We start from the raw sequence: 13,956 nt of genomic DNA, 5'->3' as shown, positions 1-13,956 counted from the left end.
AAGGAGAATCGGTGGATGTTATGTACTTGGATTTTCAGAAGGCCTTGGACAAGGTGCCGCACATGAGGCTGTCGCATGGCATAGGCAGCAGTCCAGAGATTACTAACCTGGAGGTCTTGCTTCTCAGCTTCCCAACTCCCTAAATTCTCTCTTCAAGACATCCTCTCTTTTCTTACCTTTGTCATCGATGCCAATATGTACCAAGGCAGCTCGCTGCTTACCCTCCACCTTTAGAATGCTGTAGACCCAATCTAAGATTACCTTGACCCTAGCACCTAGGAGGCAACATACCATCTGGGTGTCCCTTACATGTCCACAGAATCTCATGATTGCTCCTCTAACAACGGAATCTCCTATCACTACTGCACTCCTATTCTTCCCCACTTCCTCCTTCCTTTCTGAGCCTCAGTGCTAGAGACCCGGTCACTGCCGCTCCCCTCAACAGTATTCAAAGCAACATACTTAGTATTGAAGGGAACAGCTACAGGGTTGGTCTGCATTGGCTGCCCATTTCCTTTCCTTCTCCTGACAGACACCCAGGTACCTGCCTTTTGCAACCTAGGGATGACTACCTCGCTGTGGCTCCTATCTTTCATCTCCTCAGTTTCCCATATGAGCTGAAGGTCATCAAGCTGCAACTCCAGTTCCTTAACATGTTCTCTGAGATGCTGCAGCTCAGTGCACCTGGTGCAGATGTGGTTATCTGGGAGGTTGGAAGACTCCCAGGATTACCACATCTCACACAAAGAACACAAGACAGCCCCAGGAGCCATATTCACCACACTAACTGATGAAAAATGCAGAAAAAGAAACTTACCAGAAACTTATCTCACACAAGCCTTTCCACTCTAACAATGGTCCACTCACACAATGGATGCTCCACTTGTCCCTACCTTATTTTGTTTGCCCTTGCTAATGAATCTGTGCTGCCGGAAAATGCCTAAAGCTCATGAATGCTCCTTTTTAAGTTTTAACTTCCCCTCTCCCTACTGCACTTGATCACTGTTATTGTGATATTTTCAGTACCTTCTACTAAATGCTGATACAAAGTAATTACTTAGAATTGCTGCTGTTTCTCTTCCCCTAGCTCACCCTCTAAGGGACCAACATTTTCTTCAGAATCAGGTTTATTATCACTGGGATATGTCATGAATTTTGTTTCTTTGCGGCAGCAGTACATTGCGAGACATAAAAACAACTACTCAAATAAATAAATAGTACAAAATTGGAATAACAAGATGGTGTTCATGGACCATTAAGATAATTGATTGTGGAGGGGAAGAAGTTGTTCCTAAAATGTTGAGTGTGGGTCTTCAGGCTCCTGAACCTCTTCCCTCATAGTAGTAATGAGAAAACACTCTCGACATTTCTATATGCACTTGTACAATCATTTGCCTATCTGGTTATATATACAGACACATAAAACATATTATTTTCAAGTTTCCTCATCTTTATAATTGTTCCCATGCTTCTTATGATCAGCTCAAGAGGTCAATATATTAAATTTAAAACAAAACTCTTAAAAATATTCAGGCTGGAAACATTAATTAGGTTAATAATTAGGCAGCATTTGGTGGAAATGCTTTTCACAGTCCCTCTACAAGCTAATGCTTAGAAGAAGATCATGAAATAAAATTTACATCATTCTAAATTCCTGAAAGTCAGGTAAATAGAAGAAATTCATTCAAAAATAATGTGTCCTGAACATTTCATCTGCAAGGTGTTGATCTTTTAATGCAACACATACAAAATACCTGAGGAACTCAGCAGGCCTGGCAGGACTGCCGAAGGGTTTTAGCCCAAAAAGTCGACTGTACTCTTTTCCATAGATGCTGCCTGGCCTGCTGGGTTCCTCCAGCATTTTGTGGGTGTTGCTTGGATTTCCAGCATCTGCAGATTTTCTCTTGTTTTTGATCTTCTAATAACCTTCTTATTGAAAAACGAAAGCTTAGCCATTAGAAATGGTTTCTGCACTCAAGCACTTCAAGGTTCATAGAAGCACACAATGGCTACAGCAAACAGACCATTTGGCCCATCAACTTCATACCAGCTCTATGCAACAGCAATCCAACTCTCCTATCCTCTTCCATCATCCTTTCCTTCCAGGTATTTATTTCACTTCCTGTTGAATGCTATAGTTGATACTGCCTCCTCCACCATCTAATCTCTCACTATCAAAAAGTGTTTTCCTCACTATTAGTTCTATTGTCAATTACCCCACTCTGTCCTTCCCAGTTTCTGACCTTTCTGCCGATGGGAACAGTTTCCTCTATCTAGTTTTTTCCCCTCTACCTTGTTTGATTTCAAATACATCAATGAGATCTTAAAATCTCTTCTACTGCAAGAACAGCACTAGCTTTCTTAGTCTATCTGCATAACTAAAGCTCCTCATCTCCAGAATCACTTTGGTAAATCTCTTCTGCACCCTTTCTAAAGCCCTCTTATCTTTCCTAAAATGCGGCAGCCAGAACTGAACACAGTACTCCAGGTGTGACCAGGACAATGTTTTTTTTAATAAAGATTCATCAGGATTTCTTCACTTTTACCCTCTGTGCCATTTGTATAAATAAAGCCCAGGGACCTGTTTGCATTTTAACGACTTCTCAATTTCCTCTGTTACTTGCAACATACTGGGTACCTACATCCATTCCCGATATCAGTCTGGAATTTTGCCTTCTATTTTTTATTGCCACTTTTCTCTCTTCTTGCCAAATTTCTCAGTATTAAATTTCATCTGCCACCTATCTGCTCATTCTACAAACTTTCTTACATCTATATGAAGTTCATTACTTTCTTCCTCGCTGTTAATTATGGCCCCAAGATCTGCTTATTGTGCAAGTTTAGAAACAGTGCTCTCTTTGCCCAAGTCCAAATTTCTTCTTTTAAGGAAAATAGTGGGAAAGACTGCCTTCCACTCTGAAAAACAGCCCTTCACCAATCGGCTTAGCCAATTTTCCATTCTAGCTACCGCAGTTCCTTTCATTCCATGGCCTTCATGCCCAGTAAATTCACCCTCTCAACAGGGATCCCATTATCATCCAGGGAAACTAGAAGACCGACAAATCTTGTCAGTGTAAGGGAGATGGATTAACAAATTGTCTCAAAGTCAGAATTCAAATCCAGACACTAAATCACTCGTGTTGCACTAAGGAGGATTTTAGACCTTACCATGATATGGTCGAGAGCACAGGTCCTCATCAGTATTGTATACCCTCCACAGGGCATCAGAGCCTGTGGCAGCGGCTTGAGGCTGCAGATTCAGGATGCTGTTGAGCTGAGTGCCTAGACTGTCACAATGCCATCGCATCTGGGCAGACTCCAGGTCACACTCCGTCATCCCCAGGACAGGCGCAGTTCCGTTCTTCCTCTGAGTGCTCAGGCACTGCCTGGATCCCAAGTTGAAGAGGCGCAGCCTGGACACCCACTTCCACTGCTGGCTTCTGGAGCTCTCGTTGCAGGCCAGGGTCAGCCCTACGCTGGATCCTCGGTTCTCCAGGCAACTTCTTGCTCTCCCACTGTACATCAAAAACACACTGGTATCTGCCAATCAGAAATATGATGTTAAAATTAAAGGCAGAGCCCAAGTGAGGAAACAACATTCAGCTAAAATCACCCAGACTGCAACAGTGCAAAACTGTGGGAAACAAACCTCAAAGGCATTAGCTTAAACTCCATGCTCAGCTTTGGGTCCAAACATTAAAGTAAAAATATAAAGTAAAGGCAAAATATAAGTACGTTACCCACACGCATCTATTTCTCAGAAGTAGACTGACATTGGATTATCCCAGCTGTTAAAGCTTCAAGCTGTGGAATTCATTTCCCTTTGAAACTTTTGGACTTTTTATTACTGTAACTACATACAAAATAAACTATTGTTGTAGTTGCCAATAGTCAGCTTGCAAGGCAACAGCACATTGAACAGGATAGTGTCTACAGTTCAAAGTAAAGTTATTTTCAAAGTACATACAGTATATGTCTCCATATATTACTCTGAGATTAATTTTCTTGCGGGCAATCACAGTAAATCCAAATAGAATCAATGAAAGATTGCACCTACAGAAAGGACAACAACCAATGTGCAAGAAAAACCTACAAACTGTGCAAATATAAAAAGAAAGAAAATAAAATAATAATAATAATAAATAAGCAATAAATATCAAGAAAATTAGAATAGACCCTGGAAGTGGGTCCATTGGTTGTGGGAACAGTTCAGTGATGAGGCAAGTGAAGTTGAGTGCAGTTATCTCCTCTGCATAACTTCTGAAGTTAACATTGCACACAGCGTCAGTACGACGAAAGAGCTGATTGTGGACTTCAGGAAGGGTAGGATGAGGGAACACATACCAATCGTCATAGAGGGATCAGAAGTGGGGAGAGTGAGCAGCTTCAAGTTCCTGGGTGTCAATATCTCTGAGGATCTAACCTGGTCCCAACATATAGATGCAGTTATAAAGAAGACAAGACAACAGCTATACTTCATTAGGAGTTTGACGAGATTGGTTTGTCAACTAAAACATTTCAAAACTTCTGCAGATGTGCTATGGAGAGCGTTCTGTCAGGCTGCATCACCATCTGGTATAGTAATTGATTTATTTATTTATATATTATTGTGTATTGCATTGTAGTGCTGCCACTAAGTTAACAAATTTCACAACATATGCCGGTGATAATAAATCTGATTCTGATTCCGGTTCAAGAGCCTGATGGGTGAGGAGTAGTAACTGTTCCTGAACCTGATGGTGTGAGTCCTGAGGCTCCTGTACCTTCTTCCTGTTGGCAGCAATGGAAAGAAGTGTCAGAGAGAGACAGTGCACAGAGTGTAAGATCCAGTGACATAGTGCAATGGTGGACTATGTTGGTTTGCTTTTCCTGGAGAGGAGGCTGAGGGATGATGTGATATACGAAATTATGAGGGATTATACAGGATAGAGAGTAAGAAACATCTAAGACAAGAGAGAATTAGTTTAAGGTGAGAGGCAGGTCAGTCCAGGAATATTTTCCACACAGTTCTTGGAATCTGGAAGGTGCTGCTTGAGGAAGTGGTGGAGATAGACAGCATCTAGATAAGCAAACTACAGAGCAAATGAGACTCATACAGTGGTCAGCATAGACATGACAGGGTGAATGGCCCGTTTAATGTCATTACTCTATGACACAGAAAGGGGAATAGGCATAGCAGATATCTGCAGGTAGCTCAGAACCTCTCTGGTTGCATCCTCACTACTATTCTCTCCAAAAATGCGCGAGTGCGCGGCCACACAGGAACTGAAATGCTCCCACACACAGAGCCTTTGTTGCAGCACAGCTGGAATTTTCTCTAATACAACATTAATATAAAGTGCCACACAGTTTTCAAGCTGTGTGAAAATTTCCTGCTCAGTACAATGGTAGGTCCGTGCAGCTGTAAAAAAAACTTAGAGGGAATGTTGATGCTCACTGAGGCTTAGCACATAAAAAATGGAACAATGGTCAGGTGCGTTATTTTATTCCTCCCATGTAGTCTAAATTAATTCTCCATTGGAGTAGAGGGAGTGTTGCACTGTTGGAAATGTTATCGATTTGAACTACTGAACTAAGATTCTGTCTATTCTTTCTGGTAGATTTAAGAGATTCCATGATACTTTTACTAAGTATGGGACTTCTCCCAAGTTCTGGCCAATATTTATCTTCCACATGATGTCATTCCCCACAGTTGCTTCACGGATTGGACCTGCGGGTTTTAATGAATCAGGTGTGCAGTTTTGGTAACCTACCTACCTACAGGAAAGATGTAAGTAAGGTTGAAAGAGTACAGAGAAAATTTACAAGGACATTGTCGGGACTGGAGGGCCTGTGTAATAAGGAAAGATTGAACAGGTTAGAATTTTATTCCTTGGAATGTAGAAGATTGAACGGAGATTCGATAGAGGTATCAAAATTATGAAGGGTATATAACCATATAACAATCACAGCATGGAAAATTTAGTTAGGGTAAATGCAAGCAGGCTTTTTCCAGAGGTTGGGTGGGACCACAACTAGAGGTCATGGGTTAAAGGTGAAAGCTAAAATGTTTTATGGGAACATGAGGGGAAACTTCTTCACTCAGAGGGTCGTGACCGTGTGAAATGAGCTGACAGCACAAGTGATGCATGCGAACTCGATTTGAATGTTTAAAGGAAGTTTGGATAGGTACACGGATGGCAGGGATATGAAGGGCAATGGTTTGGTATGGACTAGATGGGCTGAAGGGCCTGTTGCTCTGCTGTACTTTTCTATAACTCTGTGACAAGTGCAGCAAACAGCTCAGCCAGAGGAGAAGACTATGCACCTTTCCAAGGCATGTTTGATGTTGACAAATCTCACATCCTGTGTTTGTTTCTGCCATGCACCCACTAATTTGTAGGCAATTTCTTGATGCTTCCCTTGCATTGCAAGAGACTGCAGTCTCCTGGTGCTGCCAATTGTATAGGATATGCTCACAGAAACTACAAACATGACCTTCCACCCCCAACCCCCAACCCCATACTGCTGCTACTGGGCCAGCTCGCATGACAAGACTTCATGGCATCCCAGTTCCTGCGACCTCTGATAGGCAAACTCAATCTTTGATACTTGATTGGATGAATTTTGATGCCATTTTACAACCTCCAATGCAGCTCCATCCAATTAAAGCATGGCTTCCTATATCATGTACTCTACAATTGCTCTGAAATAAGTGAGTGGCCCGTTTAATCTGTTAACTCAAGAATGTGGTGATTAGATTGGTTGAAAATCTACTAAAATCTCTAGATCTAAATTTAAACAAGGCAGTTTAAAGAGTTCAGCACAGCCTAGATGGGCCAAAAGGTCTGATTCTGTGCTGCAATTTTCTATGACTCTATAACTTATTTAGTGGTATTCAATGCATGGAGTGCCTATAAAAAGTATTCACCCCCCTTGAAAATTTTCATGTTCTATTGTTTTACAATATTGAATCACAGTGGATTTAATTTGGCTTTTATGACACTGATCAACAGAAAAAGACTCTTTCATGTTAAAGTGAAAACAGATATCCACAAAGTGATCTAAATTAATTACAAATGAAAAACACAAAATAATTGATTACATAAGTATTCACCCCCTTCAAGTCAGTATTTAGTAGATGCACTTTTGCCAGCAATTACAGCCTTGAGCCTGTGTGGACAGGTCTCCATCAGCTTTACACATCTGGACACTGTAATTTTTCCCCATTCTTTACAAAATTGCTCAAGCTCTGTCAGATTGCATGGGGATTGTGAGTGAACAACTCTTTTCAAGTCCAGCCACAAATTCTCAATTGAATTGAGGCCTGGACTCTGACTTGACCACTCCTGGACATTAACTTCAATGTTTTTAAGCAATTCCAGTGTAGCTTGGGCTTTATGCTTGGGGTCATTGTCTTGCTGGAAAACAAATCTCTGTCAAGTCGCAGTTCTCTTGCAGACTGCATCAGGTTTTCCTCCGGGATTTCCCTGAATTTTGTTGCATTCATTTTCCCCTCTACCTTCAGAAGCCTTTCAGGACCTGCTGCAATGAAGCATGATGCAGCCACCAGCATGGTAGGGATGGTGTGTTTTTGATGATGTGCGATGTTTGGCTTATGCCAAACATAGCGTTTAGTCTGATGGCCAAAAAGCTCAATTTTGGTTTCATCAAACCATAGAACCTTCTTCCAGCTGACTTCAGAGTCTCACACATGCCTTCTGGCAAACTTTAGCTGAGATTTCATGTGAGTTTTTTTCAACAGTGGCCTTCTCTTTGCCACTCTCCCATAAAGCTGTGACTGGTGAAGCACCCGGGCAACAGTTGTTCTCTGTACAGTCTCTCCCATCTCAGCCACTGAAGCTTGTCACTCCTACAGAGTTATCATGGGTCTCTTGGTGGCTGCTCTCACAAGTCTCATTCTTGCACAGTCACTCAGTTTTTGAGGATAGCCTACTCTGCGCCATGTTCTTTCCATTTCTTGATGAGTGACTTATCTGTACTCCGAGGGGTATTCAGTGGCTTGGAAACTTTCTTGTATCCATCTCCTGACTTGTGCTTTTCAACAACCTTTTCGCAGAGTTGCTTGGAGTGTTCTTTTGTCTTTGTGGTGTAGTTTACTGACGACTGACTCATCAGCAGTTGGACCTTCCAGATACAGGTGTATTTTTACAATCAATTGAAACACTTTGACTGCACACGTCTCCAAAAACAATCTCCATTTAACCAATTATGTGACTTTGAAAACCAATTGGCTGCACCAGTTATGATTTGATGTGTCACATTAAAGTAATTATGCAATCAATTATTTTGTGTTTTATACTTGTAATTAATTTAGATCACTTTGTAGAGATCTGTTTACACTTTGACATGAAAGAGTCTTTTCTGTTGATCAGTGTCAAAAAAACTAAATTAAGTTCACTGTGATTCAATGTTGTAAAACAAACATGAACATTTCCAAGGGGTGGGGGTGATAAAAAAGGATCAGCCATGATTGAATGGCGGAGCAGACTTGATGGGTCAGACGGCCTAATTCTGCTCCTGTGTCTTATGTGGTTATGGAATACTTTTTATAGGCACTGTATATGTAACACCAGGTTTATACTGTACTTAACACCTTTTTTACTTCCACGTACATAATCAGTCTCACACATTTGTAGTTGCTGCCTCCTAATTTGGCTCCAAGTACAAATTTTCCCAATATGCAGATTTTTGTAAACAAGTAATGGAGAAGCAAATGATTCCAACTCTGGCCTCTAAGCCACTCCAACATGGCTCAGCACTTCATGCCCACCCCAACATGGTGCCTCCAAGAAGTATTTGCTTCTTTCTAATCCTCTGCCAATTCTCATCTACTCCAAAGTTTTGCCATAAGTTTTAAATAGCCAGCTATGAAGAAAATTGGGTGTGTTAATGCACCGTGTCAGGTCTATTTGACCAAGTCAAATGGGATTCTATTAGCTGGGAAAAGCAATTCTAAAACTGCAAAACATCCCATTGGACGAAACCTCAAAAAGCAGTCGGTATTTTGTGAAGCCTGAGTTCCTGATTTGCTTTAATTGGCCAGTGGTGCTTCATTTGAGTTTTTGTGGTCTAGAAGCTTATACCTGAAATTATTCACACTGGGAATTCTAATGTTTTTACTTACTGTTAGATTCTTCCAATAACTGTTGCAGGGCAGGCACAAAGAGATGCTACTTAGAAGTTTGTGGAGATTCGGCATGACGTCTGAAACTCTGACAAACTTCTATAGACGTGAAGTGGAGAGTATACCAACTGGCTGCATCACAGCAAGGTAAGCAAACACCAATACCCTTGAATGGAAAATCCTACAAAAAGTAGTGGATACGGCCCAGTTCATTATGGGTAAAGCCCTCCCCACCATTGAGCATATCTACATGAAGCACTGTCACAGGAAAACAGTATTCATCATCAGGGATCCCCACACCCCAGGTCATGCTCTCTTCTCGCTGCTGTGTAAGGGGAGTATGAGTTTAGTGATCCCAGTGCAACACCTCACCATCCAGCCCATGCTCTCATCTCACTACTGCCATCAGGAAGAAGGTACAGGAGCCTCAGGACCCACACCACCAGGTTCAGGAATAGTTATTACCCCTCAACCATCAGGGTCCTGAACCCGAGGGGATAACTTCACTCAACTTTTTATGTTATATGTCAGTCAATGATTTGGATGACGGAATTGATGGCTTTGAACTGTGAAAATGCTGGAAGTAATCAGCAGATCAGACAACTGCTGGAAGAGAAACAAGTCAGTCTAAAGGCCCTTCAACCAAGGCTCTGACATGAGGTCTTTGATCTGAAATATTACTTCTCTATCTTGTCAGATGCAGCCTAACCCGTTGAGTAATTCTCATATTTGCTGGTTTTAGATTCCCAACATCTGCTGGTTTTTTTTGCTTTCAGGGACTAAAATTTGATTTTAGTGAGCAAGTTGCGGTAAAATCTGATGCTTTCTTCACAAACATCTAATTGGCTGACATAGTGAGGTGGAATCAGAGAGAAAGATGAAATGGCATTTAGTAGGTAAAGATATTCCAGGACAAAGTCAAGGACAGCTGGAGTTAAATGGATGACACAGATTGTCTGAAGATGATGGATCAGACAGTATTGTCCTTGGGACACTGACATAGGCCGGAGCAGAACACTCAACCTCTCCACATCCAGTGAGGTCGAGCCCCACCCGCTCTCTACCTGACCCCCTATCTGTCTGAGACTCCAACCAATCTCAGTTGTGAGTGAACTCACTAACCAAGCAGACATAGCTCTCTGAGGCGGGAATTCCAGACGCTCATTGTCCTCAGAATAAAGAAAGTTCTCCTCACATCAGTCCTGAATGCATGATCTTATTTTAATAATGACACATGAAGTGGCCATTTCATTCCATATGGCCCATGTTGGCTCATAGAGGAGCACTCCTATTAGTCCCATCCCCTCCTCTTATATCTCTGTACACCTGCAAATCTTTCTCTCACGCACATACACACACCAACTCTGCTTTGATTCTATTTGCCTTTATTCTACACTAAAGGATAACTGATGCAAGCATCTTTATCCAGAGACTATTGTGCTGAGTTCTAAGCTCTCCGGCCTGAAGAAACCTCTTGACATCCACAATGTCAATTCTGCTCAGAATATCGTTTTCCTTCCCGGAACATCTAAGTTCAAAGTACATTTATTATCAAAGTATGTATACTATATACAACCTTGAGATTCGGCTCCCTACAGGCAGCCACTAAACAAATTAATCAACACAAACCATTTTAAAAAGACCATCAAACACCCAATGTGCAAAAAAAAACAAAACCTGCAAACAATAAAAGTAAGCAAATAACATTCAGAACTGAAATTCATGATAGTGAGTTCACAGCCACAAAGCCAGTCATCACTACAGCTGGTCCAGGAGCCCGTTCGCTGCAGGCCACAGCCTCAGTTCAGCGCAGAGACGAGTAAACCTCGCCAAGCAGCGAGCTGAACATCTGACACCAACACACTGACCTTTTCAATCTGGCCCGGTACTTCGATTGGTCAAGTAGTGGGCCGGTCCTTGCCCTCACATAACAAAGAAATCACTACTCAGTAGAAGTGATATTTTTTAAGAAAGAAAGGTTGAAAATAACAGCATTAAAGGCATTCAGCTATGGATTAGGTGGTGTTGGTTAAGAAAATTTTAAAGAGCTGATCAGTCTCCATTCAGTATTAGACTGACTAGTACACCCTTTCAGCTCTGAGACCCTCTCCAGTGAAACGATTAAATGAGGAGATAATGATTTTGGCTGTCCTTGCTTGGGACGGGTGAGCAACTCAGAAGTAACTGTACCAGAGCATCTAACAACACAGTGACATCAGCAGATCTGCTTTGCAGAAGCTCAGTTTAAGGGTCAGAGCAGATGAGAATTTGTCGAGTTTTAGCCTGCAGCACAGCCTTCCAGCATCCCCAGATGAAGCATCAGAACCCAATAAATGTCTTCAACGCTGCACAAGACTGCAGCCACACTCAATGGTCAAGTGGAATCAGACCTACACAATGAATAATATCATTGTTAGGAATTCAGTGAGCAGAAGAAGTAATCATAGAAAGAGTTCAAAAATGGAACTAGGAAAATTAAATTCCATTAAATTAATAACAGTAACTACTGCGGTATTAGGTTGTAAGAAAATAAACCAAATAGTTCATTAATGCCCTCCAGAGAAGGCATTATAACGATCAAATTTTATAACAAAAAAATTCTGTTAACAAAAGAGATCAGAGACGAGTTAAGAATGTTTACAAGCTAAGTTTCCTTTGACTGTGGATGGGGCAGAACAGATCACTATAAAACTATAGAAATCAATGACAAAAACTAAAGGAATATAAGATCATAAGACAGAGGAGCAGAATTAGGCCATTCAGCCCATCAAGTCTTCTCTACCATTTCATCATGGCTGCTCCATTTCCTTCTCAACCCCATTTTCCTCCTTTTTCCCTGTAACCTTTCACACCCTGACTAGTCAAAAGCCTCTTAACCTCTGCCTTAAATACACTGAATGACCTAGCTTCCACAGCCACCTGTGGCATCGAATTCCACAGAGTCGCTACTCTGGCTAAAGAAATTCCTCCTCATCTCCGTTCTAAATAGACATTCCTCTATTCTGAGGCTCTGTCCTCTGGTCCTAGACTCCCCCACCGTAGGAAACACCCTCTCCACATTCACTCTATCGAGGCCTTTTAACATTCGATAGGTTTCAATGTCTAATCCCCCATCTTCTAAATTCCAGCGAGTAAAGGCCGAGCCATCAAATACTCTTCAAATGATAAGCCTTTCATTCCCAGAATCATTTTCCTGAACCTGCTCTGAACCCTCTCCAACATCTGCACACCCCTTCTTAAAGAAGGGGTCCAAAACTGCTCCCAAGACTCCAAGTGAGGCCATCACAGTGCCTTACAAAAGCCTCAGCATTACATCCTTGCTTTTAAATTCTAGTGCTCTTGAATATAAAAGAATGGATGTAATGCTGAGGCTAGAATATAGAACACATTTAACAATGAAGAAGTTGAGCAAGCCAGAATTGTTTTTCAGACGAATTTTAGAAAGCAAGAGATCAGTTCGACTGAAAGGCCTGTATAATAGACAGTGAAATAGCATTTTAGAAATAACTAAATGGTCTCTTGCGAGAGGCAGCACTGCAGAACAGTGAGCAGAGCTACTACTTTGCAGCTCAAGTTCCAGATTCAATCTTGACTTCCAGCGCTGGCTGTGAGGAGTTTTCATTTTCACATAGTGACCGTAAAGGTTTCCTTGGAATGCTCAGGCTTCCGCGCACATCCTGAATATGTGTCATCTTAGTAGTTTTAATTAGCAACAGCAACTTGCCCTGAGTGTGTAGGTGAGTAATTCAATCCAGGGAGTTGATGGTAATCTGGAGGAATAAAATAGAATTAGTGCAACTGGGTGCTTGATGTCCAGTGAAGACTTGGTGAGCTGAAATTGCCTGTTTCCATGCTAAATGACGTCATGAAAGAGAAAAAGTACAAATGAGCAACAATATATATTTTTCCCAACCCTCAACTTAGCAGCTGGTATGTCTCTTCAAGAGGTAATTAGGATAGATTCCATAAAGGGTCATTATCTGGGCAGGAAACCACAGGCTGTCAGTGTGAACCACCTCTATAATTACATGTTCCAAATCTCATTATTTAGAGCACCATCATCTTTGTAAACACTTAGCAATCTTCGAGTCCTGAAGTCATGGAGACATGGCGCATGGAAACAACTTCTACACAATTTCCATTTCTGTACTGTATAGAAAAAAGCATTGTTCATCTCAATGCAGCCAACCCATTGAGAGGTGTTACAGGAACCACAGGTCTCACAGGAATGTGCTAATTAACTTGTCCATGTAACCCCTGCTCTGTCCCTTTTTGTATTTGTTCCCATTATAACACTCACCATGTGACTACCCGTACTGACTCTGACATTAGCAGATGTTGTAGCAGTCCTCTCAGACACTGACACCTTTCCTTCATGTCTCCACTTAAAATAAAACCTTTTACTTCTTAATCCCTGCAAACCACTACTCCATCTTCAATGTCCCTTGAGCCTTCTAGGCTTGTATCAAATGTTCTAACAACTACTTGTTTGAAATGGGTTTCTGGACTTTGTCATGGAGACAATTCTCGTCAAAGTTGCCCGTGAGACTGTGATCAAGGTGATCCGTCTCTCTTCAGCTTGACCACCTTATCCTCCATACTGACCATGTTACCTTGCAACATCCCTTGACCATTGCCAGCAGGCTCACCCCATAGTGGCTTAGCCCCATTTTTTATTTAACTCGTTATAATGAGGGAATCATCTGCAAAAGCTTTTTCCCCATTTCCTGCGGCAACCCTCAAGGATTTATCCTTGATCTGATCTTTCTGCTCATTTAATTAATGCCTTTTTCAAGAGAGTATCAAATTTCCACATGGACCCTGCTGAT

General features: G+C 41.6%; 1 protein-coding gene across 1 annotated transcript in view; it reads right to left on the bottom strand.

Annotated features, from left to right (window-relative positions):
* mrc2 (mannose receptor, C-type 2) overlaps positions 1–13,956 on the bottom strand; it is a 228,112-nt gene that overhangs the window by 157,014 nt on the left and 57,142 nt on the right. Inside the window, exon 2 of the mRNA XM_073070731.1 lies at positions 3,169–3,540. Within this exon, the coding sequence (XP_072926832.1) occupies positions 3,169–3,540 (372 nt within the window). The remainder of the gene's footprint in view (positions 1–3,168; positions 3,541–13,956) is intronic.

The sequence above is a fragment of the Hemitrygon akajei genome, chromosome 18, assembly GCF_048418815.1.
Source record: "Hemitrygon akajei chromosome 18, sHemAka1.3, whole genome shotgun sequence".
Taxonomy (NCBI): Eukaryota; Metazoa; Chordata; class Chondrichthyes; order Myliobatiformes; family Dasyatidae; genus Hemitrygon; species Hemitrygon akajei.
The sequence above is the reverse complement of the archived record's forward strand: the minus strand, read 5'-3'. Positions and strand labels throughout refer to the sequence as shown.